Source organism: Cuculus canorus, chromosome 5 (genome assembly GCF_017976375.1).
Source record: "Cuculus canorus isolate bCucCan1 chromosome 5, bCucCan1.pri, whole genome shotgun sequence".
NCBI lineage: Eukaryota > Metazoa > Chordata > Aves > Cuculiformes > Cuculidae > Cuculus > Cuculus canorus.
The window spans coordinates 51,742,964-51,760,576 of NC_071405.1; the positions used below are offsets into that span (position 1 = coordinate 51,742,964).

Here is a 17,613-nt window from a genome sequence, read left to right on the forward strand (position 1 = left end):
ATAGATCAATGTCCAGATGAAGATCTGTGACAAGTGGTGTCCTTCAGGAGTCTGTTTGGGGACTGTAGTTACTTAATATCTTCATCAATATCATAGACGATGGGACTGACTGTATCCTCAGCAAGTCTGCAAATGGCACCAAGTTGAGTAGTGAAGTTGACACCCCCAAGGGACAGAATTTCATCCAGACGGACCATGACAAGCTGGAGAAGCAGGCTTGTGAAAACCCCATGAGGGTCAGCAAGGCCAGGTACAAGGTTGCTCACATGGGTCAGGGCAAGCCTGAATATTGATACAGGCTGAGGGATGAAGAGATTGAGAGCAGCCCTCCTAAGTAGGACCTGGGGGTCCTGGTGGATCAGAAGCTGGACATGAGCCAGCAATGTGCACTTGCAGCCCAGAAGGCCAAGCTCTGCTCCACTCTGATGAGACCACACTTAGAATACTGCATCCAGCTCTGGAGCCCTCATCACAGGAAAGAGATAGACCTGTTCGAGCAGATTCAGAGGAGAGCCACAAAAATGACCAAAGGTCTGGAACACCCTCCTTGTGAAGAGAGACTGGGAGAGCTGGGTTGTTCAGCTTGGAGAGACTCTAAGGAAATCTTACTGCAGCCTTTCAATACTTAAAGGGGGCTTATAAGAAAGATGGGGGAAAATGTTTTAGCAGGGCCTGTAGCAATAGGACAAGGCATAATGAATTTAAACTAAAAGATGAGAGGTTTAGACTAGATATTAGGAAGAATTTTTTTATGCTGAGGGTGGTAAAACACTGGCCCAGGCTGCCCAGAGAGCTGGTAGATGCCCCGTCCCTGGAGGTGTTCAAGCTCGATGAGAAGCTCGACATGAGCCGGCAATGTGTGCTCACAGCCCAGAAGGCCAAGCGTATCCTGGGCTGCATCAAAAGAAGTGTGGCCAGCAGGTTGAGGGAGGGGATTCTGCCCCTCTATTCCTCTTTTGTGAGACTTCAACTGGAATACTGTGTCCAGTTCTGGAATCCTCAACTAAGAAGGATATGGAATTGTTGGAACGGGTCTAGAGGAGGGCTACAAGGATGATCAGAGGGCTGGAGCATCTCCCATACAAGGACAGGCTGAGAGAGTTGGGCTTGTTCAGCCTAGAGAAGAGAAGCCAGCTTTTCTGACTTTGCAGGCTGCATACCAAAGTCTTTAAGGTATGTGCAGTATGGCTTTGTGCCCTTTAGAAATAAGCAGAGAGAGATCTTACAGCAACCTTCCAGTACCTGAAGGGGCTACAAGAAAGCTGGGGAGGGACTGTTTACAAAGGCTTGTAGTGAAACGACATGGGGCAATAGCTATAAACTGGAGAGGGCAGATTTAGGCTAGGCATAAAGAAGAATTTCTTCACCATGAGAGTGGTGAGGCACTGGCACAGGTTGCCCAGGGACGCTGTGGATGTCCCATCTCTGGAGGTGTTCAAGGCCAGGCTGGATGGGGCCATGGGCAGCGTGGTGTCGTGAGAGGTGTCCCTGCCTATGGCAGGGGTGGTTGGAACTAGGTGATCTTTAAAGCCCCTTTGAACCCAAATTATTCTATGCTTCTCTGAAGTGCTCTCCTGATGACCTGTGTTCCTTCTCCGGGCTCTGGGCATCAACTGCTAGCACTAGCATCAAACTGGGATGGACTGAGTCTCCCCTCTCCCAGCAACTTCAGTTTAACACCCTTTTCACCAGGTTGGCAAGCTTATGACCAAGGATGTCTTTCCCCTTCTCTGATGGATGGACCCCATCAGCTCCCAGTAGACCAGTTTTCTCAAAGCAAGTCCCATGGTCTAAGTAGTCAAACTTCTAGCTGCGACAAAAGAAGTCCTGCAGCCACTTGTTGATTTTCCAGACTCAAATGGCCTTTCAAACCCCACCTCTTTGACCAAGACTGATAAACCACCTGAGTTCCAGAGTCCCTTACGGCTACTCTCAGGGCTTTGTAATCTAATCCCTCTTGATACATCTCACACTGCCCCTGGCTATACCACTGGTACCCCTGAGAAACAATAGCAGTGGATGTACAAGGTCTAGCAGCCCCTTGGTGGCTTCCCTGCTAAGAGCCCCTCGTAGGCAGCACGCCCCTCTGAAGAATGGGTCAGATTGGCAAATGGGTGCCCCCATTCCTCTCAGAAGAGAGTCACCCACTACTATCACCCATCACCTTTTCTTCGTTGTGCTAGCTGTTATCCTGGAAGCAGATAGAGCTGCCTTACTCAGCTCCAGCATCTCTCCAGATGTGACAGGTGTTCCCTCCTCTTCAGTCTGCAGAGTGGTGAAGCAGTCCTGCAAGGGCATCTCTGGCTTCAGGGGAAGCTTCTTCCATCTGCTGGTCCTTGCCCTTGCAAGTTTCCATTCTTCCGCATTATCGTCCCCCTTCCTTTCTGTGCGTGAGTGTTTGGCTGTGGGTCCACTGAGGACTGCACTTGGAATCAGCTAGTTCCTCATCAGCTTCCCTGACACTGTGCAGGGAGTGTAGTTGTGGCAGTCTAGTTGGCCGGTAGATCTGGATTTATTTTTTTTTTTTTTACTACAGAAACTTGTGTTCAGGTTTAGATTCAGACTAGTTTCTCAAACAGATGGATTTTGGATTAGGTTATTTGTTGTATTAGTCTCAAATGGAGTGCCAAACCCCAGAAACAATGCTTTTGTAGGAATGGACAGGGTTTTCATTTTGATTTCAATCTACGGCTCTCTAACACTTTTAGGGAAAGAAAGCTTTTGCTGCTTTGGATGAGATAACACCAGTCTCGAGTCTTTCTATGCAAAGATCAGCAATGGAAATTCTTCCAGTTCTGCTCTGTAACCATCACTGCATAGATTTCATCAGTTTAGTTCTATCATGTCTTTGCACATCTGAAAATAAAAAAAATTAACTTTGCTTTGGTTACAAAGTAAGAACACGCAGAGGTCTAGAGTTCGTTCTTGTGGGAATCAAATGTTTAATTTTCCATCAAATAATATAGCAGGAAAATCTCATCATTGTATTCAGTTCATGTGATTCGAGTAGTTGAAATGTGATTTACGTGCTAGGGCTACTATATAGCCAGCACAGCTGCACCAGCACAGAGCCTTAGGCATGAAAGAGCTCCTGAGGGTGGTTAGAGCAGGGCTGTAGAGGGATCTTGCTGCATGCCCACCTCAGCCCAGCCCCAGCCCTGCAACAGAACAATTTTCTTCTCATAGAGTTACTGTCATTTCCCTCCTGTGAGCCGCTCCCCTTCTGCATATTTCTAAAGGGTACAAAGCCATACTGCACATACCTTAAAGACTTTGGTATGCAGCCTGCAAGGTCAGAAAGGCTGGCTCCCTAGGCATATCTGGTCTTCTGCGACATAACTCTGATGGCCGTCTTTCCTCACCACACTTTGACAGGCAGTTTTAGCATCCCCACCACATTTATTTTTAAGATCTTGACATACAGGATGCAAAGCATGTTGTTATCACACCATTCAAGAAAAAGCCCCAAACAAACCCAGATATCACTCCATGCCTTTCCCAGATTAACCCTCAGGACCAATGCACTGCAGTACATTAGGTAGCAAACGTAGGTGTTTTGGCAGCTGTCCCAGTCACTTAATCGGAAGCCTGAGCTCAGAGGCTGTTTTGCCTGAGCGGGTAAGTCAAGATGTACATACCAAAGATGTCATCTCTGCCTCACTCCCTTCCTTGCTCGAAGGCTTCTGTCTGAGTACTGTTTATTTTTATCCTACAATTGATGGATTGTACATAGGTTTAATTTGCCCTGTATCTCCCATTAGTTCTACACTAACTGTTAGATTTGGCCTGTGTACCTGATTAAGCTAAACAGGGGGTGTTGCCAAGCGTTCAAAGTAGGCAAGTGCCTGCCACTCTCACTTTCCTGCCAGTATGCTCTAAAGCATCTGCAGTACAAAATTTGCTCTTGGGTCATTTCTCAGAAAGTAATTATCTGTGCTTCTCTTCTTCCTCCAGCATATGTATTACTTTCATCAAGTGTTACCTTCTCCAGCACAATCAACCAACAAAAAGTTACTACAGAGTATACTAGGAATTATCTCCTTTTCTTTTTTACTTTTTAGACATTCCTTTCCAACTTCAGTGGTTGCTCCCAGACTTCTGAAGACTTGTGGATGTAGAACTAACTATAATAAGCAAGAAAGGAAGGATGAAAAAAAAGTATTTCTAGTCACAATTGACTGGAAAACTTAACCTAAGGAATTAGACTGGAATTTGCACAAAGAGCAACAGAAGATTACAGCTCCTTATCTAACAGTTCACAGGAGGTAAGTCACAAAGTTGAGAAACCTCAACGAAACAACGGGCTTCTCCTGTGAGTGGATGAGATGCTTCAGATCAAAGAGTTTCTAGTGGAAAGTTGCAGAAAGCAGGGATCAACAAGGCTGTTCTTCCCTGCTAGAGTACCAGTAGCATAGAAATTACTCAATGTAACTGGCAAAACATGACAAATCTGCCCTTCCAGAGGAGTTGAGGCACAGGCAAGACATCTACCTGCTCCACAGATAATAAACCACGAGCCTGGAAAAAAACCCCACACAATCTAAAACCAAACCAAACACACCCCAAAGGCCTAAACACCTTCTGTTGTTTAAGGTAATGTTGACTAAAGGTCTGAATTCTCCCTTACACTCAAAAATGCAGTCAATAATGGCCTACAGATGGTGCTGATTCATGAGCAGTGACAGTTAGAACTCGGACAGCAGATGAGGTTACCACCCTTGTGGTGGAGACACCTTAACCACTCATGAATCAGCTGTCCATGAGTCAGCACCATCTTGCAGTTGCCATTCACCGGTACAGAAAAGGCACCAGACCCAGCGGCAGCCTTTCCTAAGACCGAGCAAAGATAGCAAAGAGCCACAACCTCACTAACCAGCCCAATTCAGTCCTCCCATGTTTCCAAGTTAATGCCCAAGAAAAATTCCTTCACCACTTTGACTCTGCATAGATACAGCTCTCAATTCAACCTGATCTTTCCTTGTATTAAACTTAGGTCTGTTTGCAGAGCAATAAATAGTCTCTTTGTCAGGAGACTTGAACTAGTCTCCCACCTATCCCTCTATGATGCTTTCTAAGATTTAGACACCGAATACTTCTGTTTGAGATCCATGACGAAAATGCACATAGTCCACTAGCACTCCTATTTGCCAGTGACTATCTTCTCCTGCTTCTTGGCTAGTAAAACCTCCAGAATGGCAGCCTCCAATCTATCCCCGTTTCCAGTCAGCAAACTCTCCAGTCTTCTCTCACAGCCAGACCTATTATGTTTTTCCTTATGCTAATAGGTGCTAAGCTGATCAAGGCCCTTTTAAAAAGGCAGCACAAATTAGGGGCATCTCCTACAGCCACAAGAAACTCAACTCAGGCTTTTCAAGAGTAACAGGCTTCAAAAATCACAGTGAGAGGAACGCAATCTTAAAAAACTCATTTCCTAAATTTGTCAAGCCTGAAGAAGTTGCAAACTTTGAATCACAAAGGACAGCATTAAAGCCGGCTTCCTCTTAACAAATGCAATTTTAATTCAGAGAATTATCCCACCTCCTGGTTCACCCTCAGGAGCTCGGAACAGAAGCAAGAAATGACAGTCCTGAGACTTCTCATTTTTTTCCTTGCCCTCAGAGTTGCAAGGAAAGCATTTGACTATTCAGCAGTTATGGAAATTCAGAACTAATATTAGGTGGGAGCACAAAGGAAAAAAAAAAAATTAAGGTGTGTCTTTATTTTACTCTAATTCTAGATCTCATGAGACACGGTTGTGCTACAGTGAATGGCTGCACTTCAAGGAAGAACATTACCAGGTGTCACAAAGTCAAATGAACTGACGGAGCTGGAGATTCAGGCTAAAGTAGCAGAGCACATATTTCCATATAACCGTTTCACATAGTCATACAATGCTTCTTCTGAGCACTTCAGAGAAGGGGGCTGAGAACATCACGTGTTTATGTTTTAACAGTTCTCACTTGTGACTCACTCCTGCACATAACAATTCTTAATGGAGAAGAGGAAGAGAAGTAGCCTTCTTTTCCAGGAAAGGTGTTATTTTCTGCCACCAGTCTTGTTGTTTCTGTACCCAAACTCCTTTCCAAACCCAGAGTAGTCTCCTATTCTCACTTTACGCCTTTTTCCAGGCAATCATGTCCAACCTCGTAGCTTCTCTCCTCAACTCTGCCTTCCTGTTCCATACACTTTTCAAGACAGGACTGTGGTTCAAAGTATCTTCCCAGTCATCTCACTCAAAAAATTCTTCTGGCTGCATGTGCTCCCAAGCCTGACAGATCACACACTCCACTGCCACAGAGAGTTCCATCATCACCTCTATCTCGTGGCTCACTACCTCAGCATTATGTCAATATCTGTCTCCCTTTTCACCTCTGCACTCATTGAGAAGCTTCTGATATTTCATAAAATCAACCCTCTAAGCCAGGGACTCTACTGTTGAGGGTCCCTAAAAAGTTGTCATACCATCCTTTAAAGTATTACTAAAATAAGCCTTTCCGGGCCTCATCAACTAAAAGCTGCACAGTGCTCAACTTTACTTTCATAACTTCCATCTTTTATACTACCCAATTAACAACCTTTCTGCCATCAGATCCCATATAATTACTCCACTTGGATCTCCTTACACAGCTCCTCTGTTCCTTTGCCAGCACAAGTCCTTGGCTCTCACTTCCAAAATGCCTATCTTTGCTTCTGTTAGTATACTCCTATATATCCTTCCCTCCTCCCTCCTGATTTATAATACTCTTGCATCTGCTCCCTCATCTTTATTTCCCCAGTTACCAACTTTCAGTCATCTCTGATGCTAACTCTTACCCAAAACCCCCTCTCCATCCTTGTTCTAAGAAGCGATTGGAATGAAAAACTTTCATAAGCTTTTCCCATTAAACCAAAGCTAAAGGAAATTTAATTAGAAAGCTATGCTATTTTAATATTGGACCTTATCTCTCACACTAGAACTATCACACCCCTGATACTTATCAGCTATTAGTTGTCTAATTTAGACTATAAACCCTTTGGGGCAAATGTAGCCTCTTCCTCCATGTTACACAGAGCCATGGCACTTAGACCGATCCTGAAGGCAAGAAAAACACTCCAGAAATTCAAAGAACTTGATTGTGCCAAGACCAGAGCCACTTCATACACTGAGACTCAGAAATTACCACAGAAGCCAGAAGTACTCACTCTTTGAAACCTTAAAAGGCAAGAATAGGGTTCTCCCCAACAGAAATAACGTCTGATCATGCCTGAGAAGAGAGGAGCTGGGTACAGACTGCATTGAAAACGTTTTTCCATGGTACCTCTAGCCCCTTCCTGCCTCCAGACTCCAAAGCCATCACTTATCCCTTTTGAAACAGCAGGAGAGTCACTTCTTTTTTCCTACCCTCTCCAGAAGGAGCAGAGCAGAAATAAACCTCAAATGATAAATTATGCACCACCTTTGTGTGGCTGCCTCTTTGCCAGACGGGAAATTTTTCTCCCAAAGCCTTTTGTTTCCAGCTTTGATCCCAGTGTTGGATCCACTCTGTTCAGCACTCCCTCAGCATGGAGGTGAAAGGAGAGCTGACACAGGCCAAGTTCAGGCTTACTGCAAGTCACAGTCAGATCTTCCATTAGCCTTCACCCCTCCCCCTTCGCAACTGGAACTCTCCTTGAGTTTGAAAAGATCCTATTAAACATTTTCCAGAGGGCCTTACAGAGGATACATTATTTTGATGGATGCTGGGACTAAAGGAGGAGGATTTCTAAGTACAGTGAAATAATGGAGTTTGTCCTAATGGGTTTAAGAGATGCCTGGGGGCACCAAGTAAGTTCCTTCTCTGCAAATCAAAAACACAGAAGACCAGAAAATGGGGCCGAACAACTAAACGCCAGGAAGCGGGGAAATCGGGCTCTATTTAACTGCTGCTCTTGGTTACAGCCAACTTCAGGCTGCTTGGAAAAACAGCACACACACATCACTGGCACAAACTTAACTCAAGAAAACAAAGAGACAACAGGGGTCAAACTGGGGGTGGCAAGTAGGAGAAGGATGCAAGGCTGGGTCCCCACCCCCTACCAGAGAGTCGGATCAATTATCCTTGAATACTAACAAGATTTCTGATTAAAGAACTGCTGCTATGCAATAGAAACAGAAAGCTCCAGCAGCCAGGAGGGGCTGTCAGGCAGTGACAAAGAGACACAGAAGACTATGCCCTGCTAGGGCATATGGAGGAAGTCACCATGCTGGTAGCCAGGAGAGGGGTGTCCCCTGCTTGGAGTCACAACAGCATCTCACTGCTGGTAAATTTAACTTCAAGAGTAAAACTGCACCTAGATACTACAAAATATGAGGTCCATTTTCAGACAAACATGTTCTCTACTGGAAGCTTCGCTGGACAACATTTCTTTAAACAACTTCACCACTATACTACAGGGAGGTGAATTTTATTCTCACCCTAACCCATTCAGGGGAAATACCTGGTGTTTCTTAGTTCTGAGTATTGCGGCTTCAGAAAGTTGCTGTTACATACAACAGGATGAGAAACAAGAGTCTACACTATCTTCTGTCATGCACTTTTTGACAAAAATTCAATTTGCAGTGCAAACACTTAATATGCATGTATAATACTGCCCATTAACCTTAATGGTTTGTGATTCACTGACTGGTGGCTAAATACAGAAAAATCTAATGACCCAAGAACTTCACAAAAAACAGAAGCTTCTGTTGTTACTTTTCACAGCCCAAAGCTGTGCTAACATTAGGCCTCTTGCTATAGGCATGTATCGCATACCATCAGAATCAGGCTCCCAACTGTTCAATCCCTTTTTGCTTCTATCTTAAACAATAATAATCACTCAATACAAGAAGTTTCAGCCATCCACAATTTAGCAAGACAACCCACAAACATCAGCTGCATTTGATGTTAAGAAAGTCTTTATGAAAATTCATTTGCACACCTTTGCATGCTGAGTCTCCTTTCATCTAGGCTCACAGCAGCTGAGAGGGAGTTCTGCTCCTCACAGAAACACCAACTGCAGCTCAAGAGTCTCTCAGACTAAATACAGAGGTTGGAACACTTCAGCATTTAACAGGCAGTTCTACATAACAGAGGCAGAAAAATGCCTGAACACAAACTCACCCACAACAGAATGGCAGCCAAATACACCCAACGTTAACAGTCCCAGAGTGACCAGATATACAACATGAATAAGGCTACGGAATCACAAGCCCATGGATCCATACAGTTACTGTCTATTATGGGGAAATGGAAATCTGCAGGGGAGATGACACATAAAGAAGATATTCAAGAAGCTTTAGAGTGCCCAGTCTTCACACAGAATAGACAACAAAATCCCATAAAAGAGTAATGCCTACCATAACAACCATGGCAAAGAATCACAGGCACCAAGGATGCAAAAAGCAGGACCCTAACTATCAAGCACATTAGATTCATGGACGACAATTACAATTAGTGTTCTCTGACGTGATTTGTGTGAAACACAGACAGTCACTAAATACAGTATGCCAATTAATGGAGCGGGTTTGCTGCATGCTGGAGCTCCAGCCTTGAATGTTGTATCAGGTAAAGCCAGACATCTTAAAAGTTGGTCAGTTTAAGCGTGCCTGTGTGCATTTATATCACCTTATTGTGCAAACTCCTTTGAGATAACATCACAAATGGCTAAAGTGGAAATACCAGAGTACTAGAGAAATAAAACATCCGCTTTTCTTATATGTTTAACACTTTACTGATTCACCCTTTCCAATGAAGTCAGTAAAATTTCTGTTTTATGAATCTTTTGATTATCAGCAATAGAAACAGAAGTATTACTGAAAAGAAAAATAGTCACAAAAGTCACAAGCAGCGAAAGAATTCAAGGAAAGCGCAGGACATGCACTTACTTTTTAAACCTATTTTTAAAACCTTGACTGGTTTTCAAGATACCATCTCTTTATCAGCCTTTATAAGTGTTATGAAGCATACACTCTATTGTGTTCAATGGTAAGTTGCATTCTAGGGCAAATGGAGTTGGCCTTGGGCAAGACACTTTCTACTTCACTTCCCACATTTACAAAACAAGGATAATATTTGCCTATTTCACAAGAGCGCAGGAGGATTCAAGAGGTATATCAGACTACAGATCATTCTCAGAGAATTAATGTTTTAATTATTTTTTAAATGTTAATTTCACCAGTCTGGAGAAGTACAGGTTTTTAGAAGTAAAAACAAAATACAAATAATTTCAATTTCATTTTCTAATTAACATACACTTAGTATTTCTGGTTTTAAGTACAAATAACCGGATAATGTTTATACCCAACCACACTTTCTTCTGCAACTTCAATGAACAGAATGTAGAGAAACAGCTCCAAGTTTTCTGAAATCCCCCTTCAAGGTTCTCAAGACACTCTGGAAATGCAAGCACTTTATGTAACTAACCAGCTATTAATTTGGTTACTGCTACACCCACGCTCCCAGGATGCAAAAAGGGATTCTCTATTGAAGAAAGCAGTCCTAAAGCACACAACTATAGAGACTATAAAAGACAATCACTTATCTACACTAAGTAAATGAAACAATAATGTTCACTGCATACTGGAAGATTTATGCTTTATGTTTTTTTCACCATTGCCACCACGTTTTAGTTGACACAGAATTATTTTTAAAAAATAACAAAAAAAAAAAAAGAAAAATCAAACCAAAAAGACCCAACACCACCACTTGTCAGCCTTTTGCAGCATCTCTTCGAAGAGTGGGGATGTTATTCAGTGCCTTCACCACTCAAAAGAAACACTCAGGTTAGCTCTCACAATCACTCTAAACTGGGAATATCATCCAACCTGCTCACCAGTAAACCCAGGTACTCTCAACACACCCAGAAAATAGAGCATTATCAGCTCCAAACAGGCATTTTGCACTTGGCTGAGAGCTGTAGAACCCATAGCAATGCCAAGCACACATAGTGGATATAGTGATTCCCACTGCAAACTTATACTTCTATAGACATATGACATTCAGGTTTGTGACTCTAAAATGTAGTCAAGATGTTTGGGGCCAGAATGTCTGGTATTAACCATGCCTTTTTGTGGCAGAGCTCCAGGAGCCAGAACAGCATGCATATCATGCGGACAGGTTCTGTGACATTCTGTACTTATACTAAGACAGACCATCATAATAGCAGGCCTTTTTTTCACCACCATGCACCAGCAGTGCATGACATTAGCTTTATATTCTCTATGTATATCCATTTTCACCTTCAACACACTTTTCCAAGAGCTCTAGATACTGGCAGACCTATTTTTTTTTCCTTTTGGCAGACTTATCCAGTTTTAAGTGCTACAAACGACCAAAAGAGGGTCAAAGGTCAATCATCCAGATTTGTTTGCTTTATCCACTCCTGTACTAAGGCACAGTGATCAATGATCAAGTGCTTCTAACAATTTACCTGTTTGGCATCACAAATTCTGTGGCTGTGGATGCTCTGACAGTTAAGCTGCACACTATACCCGCAGGTATTTCTAAGTGACAATGACGAAACATCTAGCTAAGGGGTGAAACATCAACTCATCACAAATTTTGGCCCTGCCTCCTCCATCCTGACACCACCTCATGTTTTTCCTTGCTTCAAATAGGAAAATAAAACAAAAATCGCTCATGCATTGTGTTCTTTCTGCAAAGATTATTTTCTCAGGAAGGAAAGACAATATTCATTTCTGGAAGCAGTTGGCCCATCCAATATAAACTCACGTTCCTCAGACAAGAGGACACAGGAAAATGCAGCAATGGGAGGACTACTTGAAAGAGAGACAAACTGCCATAAAAAGTGTTCCGGAGACATCAAGGCACAACCACCTCAGAGCAAACCTGCACTTTACAATCAGACATTCCCCCACATGGCTGTAAACGGCCCAGACACATTAACTAAGAGCACCTGGGCAACAGCCAAAATAAAACACATCCAGATCTGCCCCTCCACTAAGATCTGTGCTTTAGATCCTTCTCGCTCCTAGATTGCGGCAAAGTAGCCGTGTGGCACTTGAGAACCTAAAGAGTCCTTCTGGCTTCTAAAAAACAGATTTTCCAATACACAGAACTGTGGCTCGGCTTTCCAAGCTGGTTTAGCACCTTCCTCAAAGCTGCCTGCAATTAGGTTTCTCGTTAGAAGAGAAATAATATTACTTGAAACCCAAACCCCATGTGATTGTGCCCCAGAGGCAATACTGGGAGAAGGATGGAGGTCAGCCGCGCTTCCTGGAATTTCAGAGCAGCGCAGGAGAAATGGGACGGGTGAGATAGAACAGCAGCTGTCAGGGGAGCGAGGGTAGAGAAACGAGGTTCCTATCCCCACCGCACCCCACCACCAAAGCCTTCTAACTGCGCCTAAACAACCTCGCGAAGCCTTTAGACGTTTTCTCGCCAATAGAACCTCGCCGCAAAAGATGAAGAGCCGGCAACTCGCAGAGCGAGCACAAAGGTAAAGTTTTTCCCCGGCAAGACTCGGCGGAGCCGCTCTCCCGCCGGCCGAGCCGCAGCCGAGCCCCCGCCCGGCAGGGCAGGTAGCGCGGGGCCGGGCTGCGCCTTTAAGGGGCCCGTGGCGGCGGGCGCATTCCTGCAGCGGAGCGGCGGCTGTCCCGACACGCCGGGCACGGCAGCCTGCGAGGCAACCTGCGCTCCCGCCCCGGCCCCGCCAACAAAGCCCGAGCTGCCGCCGCCGCCGCCGAACTCTGCGGGGGTAGCGGCCGCGGGAGCGCCCGGGACCCTGCGGGCAGCCAGCACCCCGCTCCGCCGCCCGTTCGGAGCAGCACTGCCTCGGGACCCCGCACCCCACGCCCGCTGGGGGCAGCACAGCTCCGGGACCCCGCGCCCCACGCCGCCTCTTCGGGGCAGCGCCGCCCCGAGACCCTGCACCCAGCCCCGGGACCCCGGACCCCGTGCAGCCCGCTTGGAGCAGCACCGGTCCGGAACCCCTCGCTCCGCGTCGTCCAGGGACTCCGCACCCCACGCCGCCCGCTTGAGGCAACAGAGCCCAGGGACCCCGCACCCCGAGAACCCGCACCCCGCGCCGCCCCGGGACCCCGCATCCCACTCCGCACCCTGCACCCCGCTCCGGACCCCGGCAGCGCCGGGGCATGGCGAAAGGCGCGGGAGGGGTGCGGGCGCTTTGTCCCGCGGCGGGGCAGGGCAGGTGAACGGGGCGGCGCTGCCCGGGACCCCGGGGGCGGCGCGGCAGCCTCTTTACCTCTGGCGCGGAGCAGCGCTCCCAGCAGCAGCAGCAGCAGCAGCCGCGGAGGCGCGGGCAGCAGGCAGCCCCCGCCGCACCGCCCCATGGTGCTGCCGGTGGCGACGGCGCCCGCAGCCGCGTCCCGGGCTCGCCCTGCGCGCAGCTCCCTCGGCGGCAGCGGCGGGGCTGGGGGCTCGCACCCCGCTCCGCTCCGCCCGGCCCAGGCCCGGCCCCGGAGGAGGAGCCCCGCCGGGGCGGCCCCCGCCCCGCTCCCCCCGGCGCTCACAGCGAACTTTCGGCGCGGCGGAGGCGGTCCCGGCGCCGCGGCCGAACGCGCGGAATCCCGCGGCGAGACCCCCGGCGGCTCCCGCAGCACCGCTCGGGATCTCGGCTGAGCGCGGGCCTCCGGTGCCCGAGCGGGTCCCTCGCGCCTTGCCACCGCGTCTCGGCTTGTGCGGGCTTGTCTGAACCGAAGACGAATGGCAGATGCCTCCTCCCTGTCCCAACACCGTTTGCCAAGCAGCCTTCAGCAGCTGAAAGCCTCGAAGGACCGAGCCTTCTGCCCAGCACAGATGTTGTTACCTAAGAGAAACATCTGACTTTTCCCTCTGAGCCTCCCGCCTAGCATACACGTTGCTACCTAAGAGAAATATCTGATTTTTCCCTCACTCTTGAGCCTTCTGCTCAGCATAGATGGTGCTACCTGAGAGAAATATCTGATATTTCACTTGTTCCCGAGCCTCCTGACCAGCATACACGTTGCTACCTAAGAGAAACATCTGACGTTTCCTTCATTCCTGAGCCTTCTGCCCAGTATACACGTTGCTACATAAGAGAAACATCTTGAATTTTCCTGCTGTTCATTACAAGTGTTCTGCTGTTTGGGGTTTTCCTTATGGCCGGGGTGTGGACACAGCTGATTATGTATGAATCTCGGATATCCAGAAAAAAAAGAGCTAGGGTTGGTGCCTGTAGGAGTAGAAATTAACGCTTGGACAATTGTCTTATGTGCCTTCTGGTCTCCACCGCATTTAAAAGCAGCCAGGCTTTCACAGGACACTGTTGTTAAAGCCAGCTTTATGATCCTCTGTGGTATGAGTTAACATTTTAATATATGGTGATAGTAATGCAAGAAACTGTTGTTAAAGAATTGATCTCAGATGATTTCAAAGTATTAACTTGAATGGAAAGCTGATTCAGATAGTCCAAACCCTGGACCACAGGGGAAGATGGGAATTTTGTCAAATTGACACCAAAAGGCCAGCGACAGGAATGGTCTTATTTACAGCCTTTGTAGGGATGAATCCAGAGGAAGCTGCAATTAATCCCCTCCTTTAAATAATCAAAAGAGCAAAAGAACAGCACAGCACATGATTGAGACAATTCTGTCTCTCCTATTAATTAAGTGTAAAATAGTGAAGACAAGGGACATTATTAACAACATCAGCAGAAAATTAAAGCGGGGACTGAGTCTTGACAAACTGAGCTCAATGCTATTAAAAAAAATAATCCAACACAGAGCTTCGCTGAGGAGAACTCCCAGGAGCAAGAAGACCACAAGAAACAGTAAGAAGCAAACCATGTAGAATATCAGCCCCGCCCCCCCCCAATTTGAAAAATGCAGACTTTTTGCTTTATATGTAGAATTACTGCTTCAAGATAGAAATAAATCCATTTTACATAGCATGAGTGCAGCGGGACCTAGACTAAGGCACTGAATTCTATGTGATAGGTAAAGTGAACAAAGTTGCAGAAGAATAACAACCAACACAGATAGCCATGAGGGACTGATGGAGGTGGAGAGATAAAAAAAAACCTCTCTATGCTAACACTCACTTGGAAGCAGTGACAGAATGAGACATGGAAAGAGCATTCCATTATTGTAAAAGAATAAACTCCCATACACCGGAATTTAAGTAGATTTAAGCGGAAGACTCGGGAACAGGGGACTGAAGTTAAGGGAGGGAGGAAACATTAACATCACTCTTGCTGGTCGTTGGCTGACTGGCCAACAGGAAAACCCCTTACAGCGTCCCCCTAAAACACAGGGCAAGATAACCAAAATTCCTGTAAGTTTATATTCTCCACTGAGGCTAGATCCTCAGGTAGTATAAATCAGAGGACCCCTGCTGACTTCAGGTTCACAGAAGCTTGCAAGAAGTTTAGATGCCAAAGTACTAAATATGAAATAGCACAGACACAGGGCCCAGAACTTCCTGTTAATTATATACAGAGGTCATAGAATAGTCTTTCAGCAGTTGAGACGAGTATTTTCCTGTCTTTGAAACTAAAGCCTCTTGAAAAATATTATCCTAAACATAAATGAATTCAATTGTTAGCTCTTCAGTCCTTCTCTCCGCAGGGAACAAATGTTTCAATCCACTTGTTTGTTGAAGTGTGATTAGTAGTCCATTGCATCTTGCACTGTATTCCGGAAAATCACTTTCCTCTCCAGCTCAGCTTCCCCAGAATTGCATCTCTGTCCTATAAATAATTTTGAAATCCGCTACTGAAATGTTAGAGGAGCACATAATATTGTCTTCCGTACCAATCTCCTAGATAGCTTGCAGTTTAGCAGGTGGAAATTTATATTACAAACCTCTCAAATACCTAGCTGTTAATACAATCACATGATTGAATATAGCCCTCATTCCATGTGGGTTCTTTGAGGAATAGTTGTAAAGTGGACTTATGCAGTGTAAAATGCATACTTGTGGTGAAAGAGGAGTAGAAGTATTGTTAAATGATGCTGGTAAAATTGAACCACGTGCTTAGGGTTTGCCTCTTTCAGACTAAATGAGAAAGACTACGTAAATATCGGAATGCACTTCAACCTATGCACAACGTAGGTACTTTTTACCCACAGCAACGAGGGAGGAATATTATTGTAAGTATTATAAGACAGATGAGAAAGAAGTAATTAATATATAAGTGCCAATTAATTTGGCTTAGTCAAAAGAACCCACCACCATTATAAAGGGAACAGAAAGATTATTACCCTAATAACCATTTTGGGACTTAATTCTTCCCCTTCTCCAAACAGACACATTAGAAAAATAAAACAATCCAATGACAGAAAATAACTGCTATGAAATAATACTGAAGTTCACATCATTTCCAGAGTGATTTTAAATGGCAGTCCTGTGTCAGGAAAAGGAGAACCAAAGACATGGTGTCATTGGAAAAAGAAGAAGGAAAGGAACCAGAACTAGGTAGGATTACTAGGTAAAATACACTTTAACTATTTCAAAACTGCAAAGACCTTAAGAAGAGGTTAAAAAAAAAGAAGGGAAGAAAAAAAAAAACAGATGGGCAGTTTTGGTCTTACTTGTCCAAGTATTTTTAAAGTATTTGAATGGACTCTTTCTTGGGAAGATGGTTCTGCACACAGGTTTGCTAGAAGAGAATGACAGATCAGACAGCTTAATCACAGTGTTCAGAAAGTTTTGGAGCAATCGTGTTTTAAATATTTGAGATAGAAATAATTCATTTAATAGAATAAAAAAAGCACATGGAAAATGGGCATAATGCATTTGTACCTGATCAGGGTCCATTTTTTTAAGTGATGTTAAGCTTACTGAGTTAACAGAAGGCAATGGACACGACACATTTGGTATGGCTTTTGGCATCATCTCATAGGACTCTTTCATGGAATGACATTTTAAGTACCATTAGTGGAAGGTGAGCAGGCATCTGATAGAAGAAAACATAGTGGTTATTAGTCGTTACCCATCAACATGCAAAGGCACCTCAGAAATAAACCTTCCAGGCTCTGTCCTAAACTCTGTTTTTTTCAGTGTGCTTACTGGCAACTTAGATGATGCAATATTTATGCTTGTAAAATCTGTGCTAAAAAAACCTGTTCTGATAACCTCAGAACAATTGCAGGGGATGCAAGCGCTAGGAAGGATGAGATCAGACACACCAAATGCTTTTGACAAATAGGACAGGTTGTCCAAAAAACAACAAGGTAAAAAACAGTAATGAGAAATACAAAATATTATTTTGAGGAAACAAGAACCAGTAAACAACGTGAATTCCTGGCTAGACAGAAATACAGCAAAAACAGATCTTAGAATTGTATGGATAACGAACAATATAAATCAACTGTGCAGGGCCACTGCCAAAAAAAAGCCTTAATTCTGGAATGTGCTAACAGGTGTGTCATACACAAGACATTTTATTTGATTTCTTAACTTCACATGGTACTGAAGCCTCAAGTGGTGTGCTGTGTCTGGTTCTAGCCGAACACCTTAGAAATATAAACACAGCTGAAGAAAAACAAGAAAATAACAAGAAGGAGAAGTTTAGAAAACAAACCCTTTGAGAAAAATCTGAAGGAATTAGCTTGGCCTGCTCAGGAAAACAAAGGCTTCAAGCAAGATGCAGCTTTCCAATACACACAGGCTC

General features: G+C 45.0%; 1 protein-coding gene across 3 annotated transcripts in view; it reads right to left on the reverse strand.

The window, feature by feature from the left end:
* LRP4 (LDL receptor related protein 4) overlaps positions 1–13,409 on the reverse strand; it is an 85,511-nt gene extending 72,102 nt beyond the window's left edge. For all 3 annotated transcript variants that reach the window (XM_054066737.1, XM_054066736.1, XM_054066738.1), the window contains exon 1: positions 13,222–13,409. In XM_054066737.1, the coding sequence (XP_053922712.1) occupies positions 13,222–13,309 (88 nt within the window). In that variant the 5' untranslated portion in view covers positions 13,310–13,409. The remainder of the gene's footprint in view (positions 1–13,221) is intronic.
* Positions 13,410–17,613: the final 4,204 nt, after the last annotated feature.